General features: G+C 30.4%; 1 protein-coding gene across 3 annotated transcripts; it reads right to left on the bottom strand.

The window, feature by feature from the left end:
• Positions 1–3,678: 3,678 nt before the first annotated feature.
• Positions 3,679–10,547, bottom strand: LOC112771999 (probable phospholipid-transporting ATPase 4). Of its 3 annotated transcripts, none has more exons than XM_025816871.3 (11): positions 9,970–10,547; positions 7,432–9,396; positions 7,171–7,281; positions 6,677–6,953; positions 6,507–6,595; positions 6,300–6,384; positions 5,985–6,194; positions 5,535–5,660; positions 5,165–5,263; positions 4,791–4,982; positions 3,679–4,702 (listed from the first exon to the last, which is right to left on the bottom strand). In XM_025816871.3, exons 2-11 carry the CDS (start codon positions 9,258–9,260, stop codon positions 4,034–4,036), a joined length of 3,687 nt encoding a protein of 1,228 aa, XP_025672656.1. In that variant the 5' UTR covers positions 9,261–9,396; positions 9,970–10,547; the 3' UTR covers positions 3,679–4,033. The 3 variants fall into 3 exon arrangements, with proteins under 3 accessions (XP_025672656.1, XP_025672657.1, XP_025672659.1); XM_025816872.3 differs by having other exon boundaries at positions 9,646–10,231; XM_025816874.3 differs by having other exon boundaries at positions 9,627–10,196.
• Positions 10,548–17,290: the final 6,743 nt, after the last annotated feature.

Raw genomic sequence — 17,290 nt, 5'->3', positions numbered from 1 at the left:
GAAAATTTAGCCATCGAGACCTCGACAGTATATTTGATGTAAATCAAAAATTTTTAGGATAAAATTAAAACAAAATAAATTTTAGAGATATTTTTAAAATTTTTGTCAAATTTCAAGAATAAAAAATATACTTTATTCATTAAAAAGTTTAATTTTTGTACCTAAAATTTTTAACTTTTCTAAAACAAATTTAGAGCATTTAAATTTTAAAAATATATCTAAAAATACAAAATCGAACTAGCCATCTATCTATAATTCTAAAAAATACTATTATTTATTCAATATAAAAAAAATAAAAGGTGCTTCGGCAACTATTTTATTATATTAGTAGACTACATATTTTTGCATCTATTTATTTTCTTATGAATTTAATTTTAATATATTAAATTATTATATAATTAAATTTATGTATTTTGATTATTTTTAAATAATAAATTTAAAAATTAATTATTTATATTAATTTGTCAATATGCAATTAATTGTATATCTAAAATTATTTTATACTAATTAAATTTTTATTTTATTTGTAATTTAGATCAACTACAAGAGTTGTGATAGCAAGGTAGTAACATGCTGCAGGCAAAAGGAGTAACACACGCAAATCATAACGAGGATAGTAACAAGCATAACCAACAAATATAACTAATAGAATTGATGTCTATTACACTGTGTGACATTGATAACAGAGACGTCTATGAATTGAACCTTCCTTTTTAAATTTCTCTTTGAATTTTCTCTCTTTCTATTTTTCAATTTTTTTTTTTACTGTGTGATTTTGTGCAGGTTGAACTAAACTACCATTATAAATTCTCAATCCTTTCAGTTTTAATATTGTACTTCTATATATACTACTAATAATTTTATTTATGATTTTTCTATTATTACATATTCATACAAGTGATTTTTGCTTAATTTTAGTAAGCATCTGTATCAAATTAAAAATATTTAAATATATAAAGTTACTAATTACTAATACTAAGCACCCTTATACACACATTCACTCCCATTTATAATTGATTATTACTAATTGTACTCCTATATATACTCCTATTGATTTCATTTGTGATTTTTTATTATATATTCATACAAGTGGTTTTTGCTTAATTTTAGTAAGCACCTATATCAAATTAAAAATATTTAAATATATAAAGTTACTAATTACTAATACTAAACACCCTTATACATATTCACTCCCATTTATAATTGATTATTACTAATTACTAATCCTAAGCACCTTTATACACGTTCAATTCAATCCTTAGCCCTTTTTCTTCTCAAAAAATATACTACTTTATATCATATTTTCTTCCCCAAGGGATGAGGCTTTTTTTTTTTTATACTTAAAGTTTGATAAAAATTTTAAAAATATTTTTAAATTTTATTTATTTTAATTTTGTTTTAAAATTTTTTGATTTACATTAAATATACTCTTAACGGCTATTTTTTTAAAAAAGTTAAGACCAATTTAACAACAATTTCATAAGAACAACCTTCAATACAAGTAAATCAACTATAATTTTTATGTATTATTGTTAAATTAGTCTTAAATTTTTTAAAAATTTAACGATAGAGAATATATTTGATGTAAATCAAAAATTTTTAGGATAAAATTAAAACAAAATAAATTTTAGGAATATTTTTAAAATTTTTACCAAATTTTAGAGATAAAAAATATATTTTACACATTAAAAAATTTAATTTCTGTATCTAAAGTTTTTAACTTTTCTAAAACAAATTTAGAGAATTTAATTTTTAAAAATATATCTGAAAATACAAAATCGAACTCGCCATCCATCTATAATTCTAAAAAATACTATTATTAATTCAATATAAAAAAATAAACTATTTTATTATATCAGTGGACTACATATTTTTGCATCTATTTATATTCTTATGAATTTAATTTTAATATATTTAAATTATTATATAATTAAATTTATGTATTTTGATCATTTTTAAATAATAAATTTAAAAATTAATTATTTATATTGATTTATCAATATGTAATTAATTATCTGTTTAAAATTATTTTATACCAATTAAATTTTTATTTTATTCGTAATTTAGCTCAACTATAAGAGTTGTGATAGTAAGGGAAGCAACCCACGCAAATCATAACGAGGATCGTAACAAGAATGACCAACAAACATAACTAATAGAATTGATGTCTATTAAGCGGGCGTGACATTGACAAGAGAGACGTGTGTGAATTGTAAGCCTTTCTTTTTAAATTTCTCTCTGAATTCTCTCTCTTTCTGGTTCTTGTTCTTTCTTCTGCTCAGTAACTTTGTGCAGGTTGAGTCAGATTACCATTACAAATTCTCAATCTCTCAGCCTCAATATTGTACTCCCATATATATTTCTATTAATTTCATTTGTGATTTTTCTATTATTACACATTCATACAAGTGGTTTTTGCTTAATTTGAGTAAGCAGCTGTATTAAGTTAAAAATATTTAAATATATAAAGTCGGCGAATCTCTTGCTACTCATAAAATTATAGGTTATATTTATACTCTATTTTGTTATAAGATATTTGGATTAGTTAGATGTAAAACTTAATTGACGTGGATTTAAACACCTTATTTACTATTTTAAAAAAACACACCTTATTATTATTATTATTATTATTATTATTATTATTATTATTATTATTATTATTATTAAATAGCACGTGAATTTTATAGTGTCTTTTTTTGTTTTTAGTGTCTAAATAGTCTAAATTAATTTTTAAAATAAAAAATTAAATATTTAATATTTATTAAATATTAATTAATTATTTATTTTAACAAATTAGATTTTGTTTATAAGGTACCATAGCAATTACCTAAATAGCTACTCTAACGCAACCAAACTTTAAAATCTTCTATGCAAAAAAATGAGTGTTGCAAAAACAAAAAAAAGACACGAGTAACACCCTACAAATGTGACTTGAGTAACAATTAACAATTGACAATTAAGCATCATCTGATTCATTATCGATGAAAGCAAATTCTGAGGGATAGCTAGCCAGCATGCACAAAGAGACTAACAAAGAAGCAAACCACTTTCTATTATGATAAAGATACAGTTTACAATATGGAACCAAAATACCTATATATATATATATCCAAGTTTTACCTTAGATGGAAGTAGAAACTTTCTTCTCACTGATTTTCTCATATGTTTGCTTCTTTTTAGAAATAAATACCAAGCAAAAAAGTTATTAAGATGAGGTTACCATAATAATAATCATATATAACAAAGGAAAAAAAGTGCAATGTAACAAAGAACATGAAGAATTGATTAAAAGGCAAGAAGATTGATTAACACTTTTTAACATGTATTACTCTTGTTTTTTGGCGGAAAAGATTATAATACATATATACTTTGTCTAAAAGTAAAAAAAAGATGTAAAGTGTATCAAGTGATACAAATATTTGTCATCTAACAAAAGGCAAGAAAATTGATTTAAAAAAAAAAGATGAAGTGAGAGCTACCCATTCCAAGATGAGCATTCACACTAATGTATAATAATTCCTACCAACCGTATAAACTTTGATATTTTGAGCAGTTAAATGTTTTCTTTCATAAAATGTGATGGACAAGATTTTGATGACAAATTAAAACTATACTATTTTAAACAATTGCGTATTTTGAGATTTTGTTTTATTAAGAAAGAGCATCTTAGCACATATATATAAGAATAAGAATTAGATTAGATGAGAAGGGAGTACATTTTGGTACATTAATATGTTGGACCTAATATATTCCTAAATTTACTCTGCCATAATGGATCACTACTTAGCTTCATTTCTTCAAGACGACTTGAAACATTTGGGGAGAATTACAGGTTGATCACTCAGAATGCAATTCACTAACATGTTGACTGTTTCTTCTACATAAATATGTTACATACAAAACGGCTCCATTCCCCCCTTGAAGCAAACAATGCAAACATGTAAAGAATTTGAATGAGGCTAAGAGCAAAAACTAAAGAACCCAACCCCGCAGAGCCTGAAAAGAATTGAAAAACTATTAAAATTATATATTATTATGTGTAAGTTGGTGATGGAACCCCCAATGCAGATTGCTTCTTCTGCAGCCTCCCTTTCAATTGTCTAATCTTGGCTTCCACTCTTGCCGTGAATCCGATCTTCGTTTCTTGTCTCGCCTTGGAGCTCTCCCTCGTCCACATGTGTCGATCTTCGATATCCTTCTTGTAGTACTTGATTTCTTGGATGATGTGATGATCCATGGGATTAAAACATCTTTGGAAGGATATGTGGGCAAGATAAGGAAGAATGCATGCAACTGTTACCAGAAGTGTTGCTGTCCAATAAATAGGAGCCGGAGCAAGAACTTCAATCAATATCTGGTAGGCAGTCTTGGAATATTTCGGAGGAAGCACGCCATATAGCAAGAGAAAGAGGTACCATGTGGCTATGCTACCCCACACAAAGAGGTGTTGGATCCATGTGAAATGGCTCATTGTCAACGCAATCTGACAGTTGACAGCGCAGATGATGCAAGTGAACATTGTTGTACCGACGGCAGCCATATCCGCAGTTTGGCCATTTATCCGGAATGCTTGATCATAGAAGATGATTATAACTAGGAAGAAAATAATGAGAGACGAATAGAGACCATTGCCCATCCATCCCAATATTCTATACCAGTCAAAGAACAAATTTTTGGGTCCTTGTTGATATAGTGCAGGAAACTGGAAAGAGAAACAGCTCATAAGAATAGGATCTTCCAAACACGGATGAAAATATGGACTATATTGGAGGCAATTCAAGAGAACAAACCTGTAAGCAAACTTCTGATGGAACATCTTGTTCAAAAACTCCAAGTGAGATGACAGGCAATGATGTGAGAACAACATTGAACAATATCATGTACCAGTCATCATAAACCGATTGACCAGAGAATCCCGCAAAGGCCTCAAAATAGAATATGGTGAGCCCAAATGCTATATTTTTGTAGAAGAAATAGCATATCTGGCATGCATAAAAGAACATGGTAGAGGAGAAATTAGGAAAATATTTAATAGAAATACAATATGCTAAAGACATTACATGCTTTACTATCCATGCACAGGATGGACAGCAGACGAGTCGGTCAAGATATCCAACTTCTGACTGAAGACTAAGATTCAAGATGAATATTAGTCAATAATTACCATTTGTGCAATTCTCTTGTAACACCAGTGTCCATGGATAACCAGAAGCCTCTCCAAGAACCGAAATTGAGCAATAGAAAAGTCACTAGCCATCACAGCCTGAAAGAGAATTTCCAAGCTTCAGTTCAACAAACTTCCAGAAATGTTAAATACTCCAAAACAGATAAATTGTGTGTTCTTATGGATGAAAATAGCAATTAACGAGTCTTAACTAGACTAATATACATAAGGTTCATAATGTAATTACTGAACTGGGTAAGAAGCATATGGTATAGCGTCAGGAAAAAGAGTATGTTACATTAGATATCATATGTAGTGAAAGTTGTCTGATGCATATAATTTTTTGAAAGAAAAGAAAGCAGTTACTGACCTGCATACCTTCAACCCCACTGATTCCCACACCAATATCTGCTTCTTGAATCATACCAACATCATTGGCACCATCGCCTATTGCTAAGGTGGTCTTTCCAGTTCCTTCTTTCACTAACCTTGTCACCTGATGCCAAAAGAATACAGGATTAAGATACTAAAAAACAGTACACGGCCAAGCTTTCTGCTCCTTCAGTTGTCACTGTAAAAGCATTAAGTTTGAATAATCTCAACCTACAGGTGTGTAGTTATGCACAAACAAAACATACCACGTATCCATAACTAGTTTTTCCTGTCTAACATAAAAGCATTATAGTTTTGCACAATTTTTACTCCACTAATTGAACAAGTAACATCATTTATAGTGATCAACTATTGAAATGCGCTATAAAATAGCCGAAATAGAGCCCAACAAGGTACAGATGAATAAACAAATAAAAAGATGTCTTACCAATGCCTTTTGCTTGGGAGACACACGACAGCAAATGACAGATGCACAGTCAACAGCTAATCCCAAAAACTGATGCTTCATGTCATCTTCTAAAGCATATGTTAGAGTTTTCCCATCAATAATTAATGCAAATGCAGCATGGGGATCCTTCTCCATATTTATCATTTGTGCGGCATTGGTGATTTGATTCAAGATGTTGCCCTTGACCACCTGCGGGATTACAAGGACTAGGTCTATATCAGATGAAACCCAATGTCCACAAGTTAAAGCGAATTTATTTACTCTATTGAAATGAAGTTAAAAAATAAGAAGTACCTCTAGGCGATCATTGGTTACTGCATCTGAATCCAGAGTAATACAGATTTGCTTCATGCCCTGTCGAAGCAAACTACAAGCAAAACTGCACCACAGAAACAAAAATTTATTGAGCTCATGTATAGAGATATGTTAACTTCAACCTGAATCATTTCAAGAAAAAAATGGAAAAGAGTCATGCAGCTATTTAATTTGCAATAGACAGACCCAATGTTGATTGCAGTTTCCATCTTATCTCCTGTCAATACCCAGATCTTGAGACCAGCTTGAGCAAGTTTATCAATACACTGAGGCACCTGAAAGAGCGACCACATTTGAGTGTTTGAAAAATAGAAAAGCATAAAATAATGATGACTACAAAAGAAGATGCAGCCTACCCCTTTCTGCAGTTTATCTTCCACAGCAGTTGCACCAATAAGAATCAACTCCCTTTCCATAAGATCCGATACCTCCTCAAGCAATGCCTCTCTGTCAGTCCCAACAGCAGTCCTGGCTTTATGAAACTCATTGTTCCACTCAGTGTACTCTTGCTCATTAAGCCTTTTGTAAGCAAGAGCAAGTGTTCGCAAACCATTTTCTCCATATTCATTAAGGTGCCTAGTAGTAGCCTCCAAATACATTTTTCCATTCTCTGACAATCGATCAAATATAATGCTGCAAGAACAAGCAGGGGAAAAAAGGATGTCAAGTTTAAAGATAAATGCTGAAAATCTTTTCACGCCGTAATTGTGTGTTTATGTAAGCAACTTCTCTCGAAATAACACGTTGCTGCGATTATATACCCAAACTCCCTTCCCAGACCCTCGTAAGGCTGGATGCTTGTGCATCGGCTGTCCAACATAGTAACTGAGAGAAAATTAAGTGAGCTAACCTGTCTGCTCCTTTGCAGAAAAGAATAATGTTTCCCTCCTCATCACGAACAATCACGGACATTCGCTTTCTTTTGCTAGTAAAATCTAGCAAATTCAATATTTTATACTCCCTGTATAATTGACCCAAAACAAATAAAATCAGGCTAAGAAAATGCAACATAAGTCACACTCAAATAACAATTGAAAGAATTCTAAAGCAAAAATCAAAGTTGGAAAGCAGGAAAAAAAAAACAAAATACATTCTATCCATGTCACCTCACCTTTCAACCACTCCTCCTGAGGCAGAAAACTTTTCACGTACAACAACAGTCGATTGAGTTCTTCTAAAAAACTCAAAACCAAATTCTCTTGCTGCTACAAGAAAAGCCCCTTCATCGGGTGACTCAGCTTCATATGTACAAATGCCAGTCTCCTCATTCACCTCAGGAATGGCAGTATGGCAAACTGATAATATCCGGAAAAACAATAGCATGATATCTGCTTTGGGATCTTTCAACCAGTTACCATTCATGAGGCGGCTGTCTTCAAAACCAAACCCCTTTATTGCAGGCCTTTTATCCTCATCTCCTTTGGAAGTTACAACAGTCTCAAGTTCAATTTCTTCTGCTCTTCTAACATTTTGTCGTGGAACTCTACCCTTAATCATGGGGAAATTAGAGAGATCTGATTCCGTATCCTGCTCCTCCATATCAGAAGCCATCTGCTTTGCAGCAGCAAGTTCAACTTCACTGGAGCGTACACCATAAGAAGTACCAGCAATGGAGCACTTCAAAAAGTCCATCTGATTGCAGGTTAAAGTTCCAGTCTTATCAGAGAGGATAGTGTCTACCTGACCCAATTCTTCATTTAAATTTGATGTCCGTGCATCAGCTGGTGTCCCAGTTTCTTCATCATACATTTGAATGTCTTGGTTAATGAAAGACGCTTGTAATACCTTCACAATCTCAATTGAAACATAAAGTGAGATAGGTATCAAATATCCATAAAGAATCAGTGCAGTAATCAAATGGCTCATCCCAGCCAACATAATCTTCTTAGGATCATACTGGTATTCGATGTTATCCGGCTGCAGATACCACCACTTTGGGACTTGGAACTTGGTCTTCACAACAAATCCTATTGAACTAATAAATGAAATCAATATGAGGACGGTGAAGAGAGTGTATATTATATGATCCATCTTTTTCTCTATTGTGCTCCTTTTTGACGGGGATTTTGTAGAATTCTGCATGACTTTGCTATCATGACCAGTGAAAATGACCACCCCATAGATATAATCAGTATTCCTAAGCTTTGAATCGCGAAGGAGAATTTGACTAGGATCAAGAGGATAAACCTGACGTTCATACTCAAAGTTGCCAACAAAGCTATAGAGATTGGGATTTGGGTCTTCACAATGTATTGTTCCTGAGAAATCCCAAAAGGCTCCATCATTATCCAGAGACAGGGTTGCCTCCAAAGATCTCTTCACCTTCAAGTTGGTTTCGCCGTCCAAATTCATTGTTTCCACATAACATATCCCATCCTCATAACTTGATGACAGTAGAAGCAAGTCTGCTGGAAAAAATTGGTCCTTCTCTACTTTTACAACATCCCCAACCATAACTCTCTGCCAAGACCTGGGGACAAACTCACCATTACTTTTATGGACACTAACTTTCCGGTTATTAACCTTGACATCCTGAAGGAACCTGCGGGAATCCTCCAATGCTTCCTTCGCCATACTAAGACCCACAACAAATGCCAGAGGAGCAATCATGCTCAGAGGGCTGAAAGGTGAAATTGGAGAGGCTGAGAGGCAAGCAGCCAAAAGGAAGTATATGTTAGCCACCCTTCGGAATTGCTCAAAGAGTGCCTTAGGCAAGAATGTGAGGACATTGTACTTGGTAGTTGATATGTTATTGTTGCAGTAAAATAGGGATTTCTTCTCATGAATTAGTGGCTGGTTGCAATACACAGTTCGCGAATACCCGGGACCATGGAGCTGGAGAGGATGAGGCCCTCCTTCCTCAGTGGTCTGTGGCCGAAGGCAACCAAATGTATAAAGGTGGCTCCTGCGGATCCTTGCCCTGATCCTCCCTTTCGTCATTCTACCCTGATTTCAGCTCAAGGCAGCTTTTTCACAGTTGACACATACCCCACCAAGAAGAAAAAGCTAAGATTCTTTGCCTCTAGGGAACAATCAAACGTCCCCTACCCTTATCCCCAATTTACTCTTCTAAAACCTGAAAGAATCAAATCAATACACAGAAACGAAAGCAATTAACTACAGTATATGAAAGTTGAAGCACGATGAATCTGTATAACACGTCCAATTCATCATAACACAAGAAAACGTAAATCCATGCTTGGAAACGCAAAAAAGAACCATCAATTCAATTCGGATCCATAATGTTCAAGGGAGAAATAAAAATAAAACAATCCGAAGAAAAAGAAGAGAAATGAAAAAGGTTACGAGAGATCGTGAGTCACACTCTTTCGCTTTCGGAGCTGCGGGAATTGGTTGAAATCAAAATTGAGGAGCTGATGCAATGTCCAAATGCGTCAATCACAAACAATTATCCAAAACAGCTCAAGAAACAATCAAACGATGAACGTTGCTTTCACAGTCTTTTTCTTCTTGTTTTCAAAATAAAGAAAATTGAGCTAAAGCAACGATATAATCACGCATTCGAACACGGAGAGTGGAAGATCCACGCATGAAAAGAGGCGAAATTTTCAAAGATGCTGCATTACGCGCAAATAGAACAAAAATTGAAAAACAACAACAAAAAAAGGAAAAGGAAAATTGCGCTCACCGAATGTGAATGGCGCCGTCCATGTCGAAGACGGCAAAAAGAGTGTGCTTTAAAAGGACGAAAAGAAGAAGAAGCGGAAGAAGACGAAGCTGAATAACGAAAATGTTGATGCGCCTTGCAGATTGAGAAGAAACAACGAGACAAAGGATGAAGAAAGAGAGAGAAAGAGAAAGAGAGAAACTACACAAGTGAGGAGAGAGAAAGTGATCAGCGTTTTTGAATTGAATAATTAATCACCTAAATAATACAAGAAAAAGAAAATGTAATCTTTCATGTTGATATGGAATTATATAATGATATGATATTTAATTTTGATGAATTATCAAATAACTTAATAACAGAGTATTAAATTTTGAAAACTAAGGTAGTTTGACATTGGATTTGTTGTTATTGTTGTTGAAAGAAATACTTTTTTAAGCAAAATATAGAACAGAATTAAGCAAAACTAAAAAATGGAAAAACTACTTTTATTTGATTTATAACCTAACAAAAAAATGTATAACATTTTTTCTTAAAAAAAAAAACGTATATACCTTTATTTGTAAGAGAAAAAAAGCCAAAAAAAAAAAAAAAAAAAACAGGCCATTATTAATGAACCTAAACCAGTCCAATTAGTACATGATCATATGAAAATATTTTGGAAGTATCACAGTATCACACTATTATACATTATTATTATTATTATTATTATTAGGGTTAAGTACTTTTTTCGTCCCTAAAGTCTGGACAAAAATCAAATTCGTTCTCGACCGTCTTTTTTATTAAAATCATCCTCAACGTTATTAAACGTTATAAAATCATCATTTTTTAAAATTTTAAACTAAAATACCATTCATCATCATCTTTCTCCTTTATCCTCCTCACTCTTCAGTCTTCACGAAAATCTTTAACAATAACAATACCAACTATTTTTTTTAATTTCAGAAAAAATCAAACAAAACTACACAAAATTAACAACAACAACATATTCAGATTCAAAAATCCATCAACAACAACACTATATTCAAATTTAAGATAGAAAATTCAAAAATTCAAAAATCCAATCCTTCAAACTCAAAAGAGAACGCAGAAAAAAGAGAAGAGAGGAGAGAAAAAAAAGAACAAGTCTTCTCTTTTTCATCTCCTTCTTTCCAGAGGTTCCAGATCCACAAGCCACATGAACCCCAAACCCTCTCTATCCCAAGAAACCCTCTTCAAGCAGGGAACATAAACACAACCCTCGATCTCTCTCACTGAACAGCGATCATGAAGGAAAGCATTCGCTAGTCCTCGCCGGAACCTCCACCGTGACTCGTGACTCGCGACCAAAACAACGACGAAGACGACAGACAGCTGCGGCAACTTGTGACTACTCACCGGCGAAAGCTTCCTCCCCTCCCTTCCGTTTCCAATTCCACTTCGGTTCAGTTCTTGCGGACAGATCCGAACCGTTATAACTTCTCCGGGTCAGGTTTTCGCTTCGAGCTGAGACTCCACAAGAGCTTTACACTGCGGTGATTGGCGCCGATGACTCAACATGTTCCTTTTCTTTCTTCTTCGTCTCTGTTTCTCTCTTCTTTTGTTCTGCGTCTTTTGGTTTTTTCTTTCTGTTTTAGGTGGGAGGGTAGAGGGTAAGGGGTGGGGTGTTTTTTTTTAATATTTTTATTTTTGTTTAAGGGTAAAATTGTTCGAAAAATATTGTTTATGGACAAAATGATGATTTTATAATGTTTTGTAACGTTAAGGATGATTTTAATAACAAAAAAAGGTCGGGATAAATTTGATTTTTAGCCCAAACTTTAGGGACGAAAAAAATATTTAACCATTATTATTATTATTATTATTATTATTATTATTAAAATATCGTTTTTATCCCTGTGTTTGGAATAGTGTCCCTAACGTTTAAATCGTTTTATTTGTATCCCTAACATTTGTAAAAGTGATTTAATGTTATCATGCAGTCAATTACATATTATTAGCTTTAGTGAGAGTTCTGAAGAATTTCTTCTTGAAGTTAGAATACAAATATCTGAAACAGAATCAATGATCCATTTCGGATAATAACTCATCAACAGTTGAAACTAATCTTACAATATTCACATAATTCACTCTTTTATAAATATAATTAAATTTGAACACAGATAGTAAAATTAAAAAATACAATCTAATTTGTTAATATTAAGTTGGGGACAAAAATAATATTTTATTATTATTATAATAATAATAATAAAACACGGTCTCATGTATGCTTCTGAGCTGGGTTTGAGTTTGATCTCCTGTCATGTTAAATAAATGAAATAGTGTTGTGTACTTGTGTATGTAAATGCCATTTGGCCTAACAACATTCTTTGCTACAAATTTGTATAGTCTTTGTATTTGTATAGTTGCATCTGATATGCTTACATTTGTATGCAATTATTGGAAAACAATAATACTGTTGGACTTTATTTCATTTTCTTGTGTCATATTATCACTTTGGGATATTTCATTTTCTATTCGTTTTTTCAACGTTTTTAGTTGTTTTGGACACTTACATGTTATAACAAAATAACATGCTCTGTGGGACCCTATTTGTCAGTTAGGGGGGGGGGGGGGGTTACGGGTTTACGCTCTCGTGAATATCTCAAACAAAATGTTTAACCGTGAATATATGAGTTGGACCCTCTCATATGCTGCCACGTGGCTTCATATTGAAAGTATATAAATGGAACACTCTCGAGCTAAATATACAGAGGAATAAACTATCTTTTTTTTTAATTTGGAATAAATTTTATTTGTATTTTTAATATTTTAAATTATTTTATTTGTATTTTTTATATTTATAAAAGTGATTTAATATTATTCTGTTGTCAATTATATATCATGTATTTTAGTTGAGATTTTAAATTTTTTTTTTTAAATTAGAATACAAATATTTGGGATAGAACTAATGATTCATATCGGATAATAGTTCTTTAAAAATTGAAATTAATCTCTGTAATATTTACATAATTCACTTTTTTATGGGCATAATTAAACCTGAACATAAATAGTAAGTACAATATTAAAATCGAATCCATTTAAGTGAGATCAAATTAAAAATAAATATTTTAAAGTGAGAATAATTAAAAAATACAATGTGATCTATTAATATAATAACAATAGAATAATATTAAATCACTTTTATAAATATTAAAAATATAAATAGGACAAAAACAATACTTTATTTTATACCGTTTTTTTTTTCCTTATTATATTTATTTCCCATACATGTACATTTTATAGGTAAATAAATTCATATTTTACTTATTATCATCAAGTGCGAATATATGTTAATCAAATTCATATCTTATTATCAGTGAACAACTGTCAACGCGTAGAAAGAAAAAAAAAACAATATATATTATTGGACCACCAGTGATGGATGTTGAAATTAAAAAGTTTAAAGATTCAACTTGAGTAGTATCCGAGTTTTAGAGCTTGGATTTATCTAATAATTGGTCCATTTCATGTGTATCAAAAACACTTCACTTCTCTTATTAGTCGCTCTTGTCTGTGTGTTTCCGAAAGCAAGAATATAATTTTGTTATGCAATTCATTAAGGAAAAAAATCCAAGGAGTAACATTTTTTAAATATATATAAATCCGAGATATCTTACAGATTTGAAAGTAATAAATATCTAAGAAGTTAAGCTGAAGTGGAGGTTGTATTAAAAATTAGAAAAAAAAATTTTAAAAATGGATAAAATACAAAAAGACTTCTTGATTTGATGATAATTATATTATCGTGTTTTTACTTTATCAAACTCTTTACTTTAGAAGAGTCTAACCTTAAAGTTTTGAGAGTAAAAAAATAATTCTGTACTTCTTGTTAAGTTAGTATTTTAGATTTTTTGTCCCACGTAGGTGGTTCTGTCACTAGAATAATGCCACAATGATGGAGATAAGATTTGTCTTAACATAAGAAGATATTGTTCTGACATAAGATAAGATAAAAATAAAAGCAATGATATTATTATATAGATATTAATGCGCAAAAAAATCTCTAAAATGTTATGAATTATTAATTAATTTATTCTTAATATAGATTGGGACATCTCAAATAAATTTGGTCTCCTAAAATACAAAAATATATATAATAAAAAAATTTTATATGCACACAAAAATTAACTATTATGTATTGCATATAAATATATATTTTTAATTTAATTTTAATATATATTTTTAACTAATTAATGTATCATTTAATTGGTTTTTTATAATGTGATTATTTCTGATACCTGTATTTTAATTTATGATGTTACAAAATAATAAATTTTTTTTAAAAGAAAATAATATTGGTACAATTTGGTACGGGCCAAGGGAAACCATGTGCCAAACTTCTTTATTATCATTAAATATGGATTTTCTAATTCCAGACAATTTAAGTAGATTTGTCCTCATCAAATAATTACTACATTAAAGTAATGCATATGTTGTTCATAAAACAACACACATAATAAAACATTACTCGTTATTTAGCATTGTTTCTTTTCTTTTTGTGATACAGCTTAACGTTTATGGCCAAATACGGTTATTCTCAGAGTGAATATCCTATTCGACCTCTTGCAATTATTTCGAAAGGACAATGAAATTTAAAAAAAAAAATCTAATTTAATCTCTGATTTTTTTTAAATTGATTAGTCTCTGTGCCAAAAAAATAACATTGACTTTTTTTTAGCACAAAAACTTCATTATCCTTTTGAAATAATTGTCAAGAGTCAGATTGAATTTTTTTTGTCAATGACTTCATTGTCTTTCGAAGTAATTCTCATGAGCTATTTTAAATTTTTCTCTTATTCTAATGAGATCCACATTATCAAAGGTACAAAATATCTTAATCAAATTTCCAACAGAGTCATTAATCTAATTTGTTAGGTTGACTTAACTCATTTTCAGTTTTTCACAAAATAGTAATATCATTAAATTTTTATGGAGGGAGCTAAACCTGCTCTACCTAATTGCACTGAAAGGTACATAAATCTGAAAATTAGTGGTGGCAGTAGTCCGTACTATTATGTATGGCAGAAAAGTGGCTCATTTATTTATGATTTGAATGTCACTAAATAAGTTTGGTGAATCATTAATTATGATCCATCCAGCCTAGTTTGACTTTCAATAAATTATATGGCTTTCAAGTTTCACCATTCCCACCAAGTTTGACCTTTCATTAAGGTAACATGGATTGCACGTTCTTATTTTATTAATTAACAAAGGAATAACATGGTGGAGTCGCACTGTTTTGTTTAAGAAACTTAGAATTATTGCACAAAGGTGAAGGTGAAAGAATGAGTTAATACTTGAATTTATATTTGTATATTAATTTAGTTTTCAAAATTTCGATTTATTTAACTTATTCTCTAATTTAGTATTTGTGACTTACTTTGGTTAATCTTTAGTCTTATTTTTGTCACATCATTGTTAGTGTCATGTTGAGATAAATTAATAACTAATTGACTATCATATTATGTTTTTTAACTGTTATTTGATACAACAATTAAAATTAGAAAAATATTACAAAATTATTAAAATTTATTATTTTTTGGCCATTATTTTTTAGTTATTAACCTAATTTTTTTAGTTTAGTAATCTAACAATATATTTTATCTCATACTTTTAAACATCGATAGTTAATTTATAACAAAAAATAATAAATTATAACAGTCCTATAGCAAAACTCATATATAATTAACTTAATTTGAATTTAAAAATTTAATCAAATCTATTAAATTATTTAACGATTTTTTATTATTAATTTCACATAAAATTAACTGTACCTACATTTTTACTTAATTAAAAAAAAAACTTTTAAAACTATAACTTTTGAAACACGAAATAACTTCAAAGATTAATTTAAATGTTAATTTCCGAAAAAACCAAATCATAATCGGTTGGATTTTTTAATTTAATATTAAAAAATGAATAGAGTCTTAAACTAATGTTTTAAAAAATGAGATTTTATTGTAGGAGCGTTGTTCTGTGTAAGTACAATACGCAAAATACGTACTACAATGATAATAGGCCGTCTGTATATTATCTTTATAAATTAAAAAAAAATTAATATGACAATTCGTCTTTTTTAAATTTTACAGTTCTCAAAATGTTGTAAAACATCATAATTTCCAATATTAAAAAATTACACTAATTTTTATCCGGTATCTAAAAAAATGAATCTAATCTGATATCCAAAAACAACAAAGAAAGGAAGCTACTTTGTGGGAAACGAATTTTTCAAGTTTCAAGTTGGAGATGGCAAGTATCTTGGAAACAGGCATGGTTGTGATGAGACCTGAAATGTGTCACATCGTGCGTGCGTACGTGGCTACTGGCCACCACCATGCATGGACCATGGTAGTGGCACCATCGTAATCAATACCAAATTCAAGGCTACTTTTTCAAGTAGCCAGCTAGAGTTGTTAAGTTGAATGAAATCTAAATTTTATTAAAAAAATTTTAAGATGTATCTAAAAGTAATTTTAATTATTAGTTTTAATTAATATATATTATATATATTTTTTAAAATTAACAGTTAAAATAATTAAAACACTAGTATTTTAGATACACTTTAAACCATTCTTTAGTACCGCTAGTAGTTCCAATGGTCATGTGGCTTTAACTGTTTACAAATGATTGGAATTTCGAATTTCCACCTATTTTAGCCCTCCTTTCCTAGGCCACGTAGCACTAACCGTTGCCCACTTTTATTTTTTCCATAGATTAGAAACTTCCTTATCTAGGTCAAAAAAATGTCATATGCACAAGCTTATGTGAAAGTACAAATTTTGCTTACATAACAATTCATTATTGAATACTACTACTAAAAATTAATCAATTGAAAAATAATATACTTACTATCTTGAACAAATTTTACGTTGTTATTATTATATAAATAATTTAATAAATAAAATAATGAAAAAATGTCCACTAATACTAGTCATGGAAAAGAATAATGAAAACAATTTTTTCTTGTAAAATCATAATTCAATAATATTCTAATTATTATTCATCTTTAGACCTACGTAAATGAATTATTTCACCCAATTCAATGAATCTCCCCTTTATTCTGTTTATGCCCCCACCATTTTTGCTTTATAATGCTATGTATACATTTTCTAAAAGTTGGTTTGCTAGCCAATAGTTATTTTTTCTTTTAAGAAAAGTATTTTGGGTTTAATTTGTATAATTGCTAGCAGTGTAAAGAAAAAAAAAAAAAACTTTAAAAAGTATTTAATCATGTGAAAATAATATTGTAGAAAAATATCCACTTAGTATTTTATTATCGTAGAGATCTTACAATACAAATGTCTAAAGCAAAATTATTGTA

This window comes from Arachis hypogaea, chromosome 18 (assembly GCF_003086295.3).
Source record: "Arachis hypogaea cultivar Tifrunner chromosome 18, arahy.Tifrunner.gnm2.J5K5, whole genome shotgun sequence".
Lineage (NCBI taxonomy): Eukaryota > Viridiplantae > Streptophyta > Magnoliopsida > Fabales > Fabaceae > Arachis > Arachis hypogaea.
This window is presented reverse-complemented; position numbering and strand designations above follow the sequence as displayed.

Bases quoted from the DNA above. Each gene is read 5' to 3' on its own strand.
- LOC112771999 (XM_025816871.3), bottom strand. From the start codon at position 9,260: ATGACGAAAGGGAGGATCAGGGCAAGGATCCGCAGGAGCCACCTTTAT. The intron at 6,596-6,676 runs GTAGGCTGCATC...TCGCTCTTTCAG, and splicing joins AAGATAAACTGCAGAAAGGG to GTGCCTCAGTGTATTGATAA. The intron at 5,661-5,984 runs GTAAGACATCTT...TTTTGGCATCAG, and splicing joins CTCCCAAGCAAAAGGCATTG to GTGACAAGGTTAGTGAAAGA.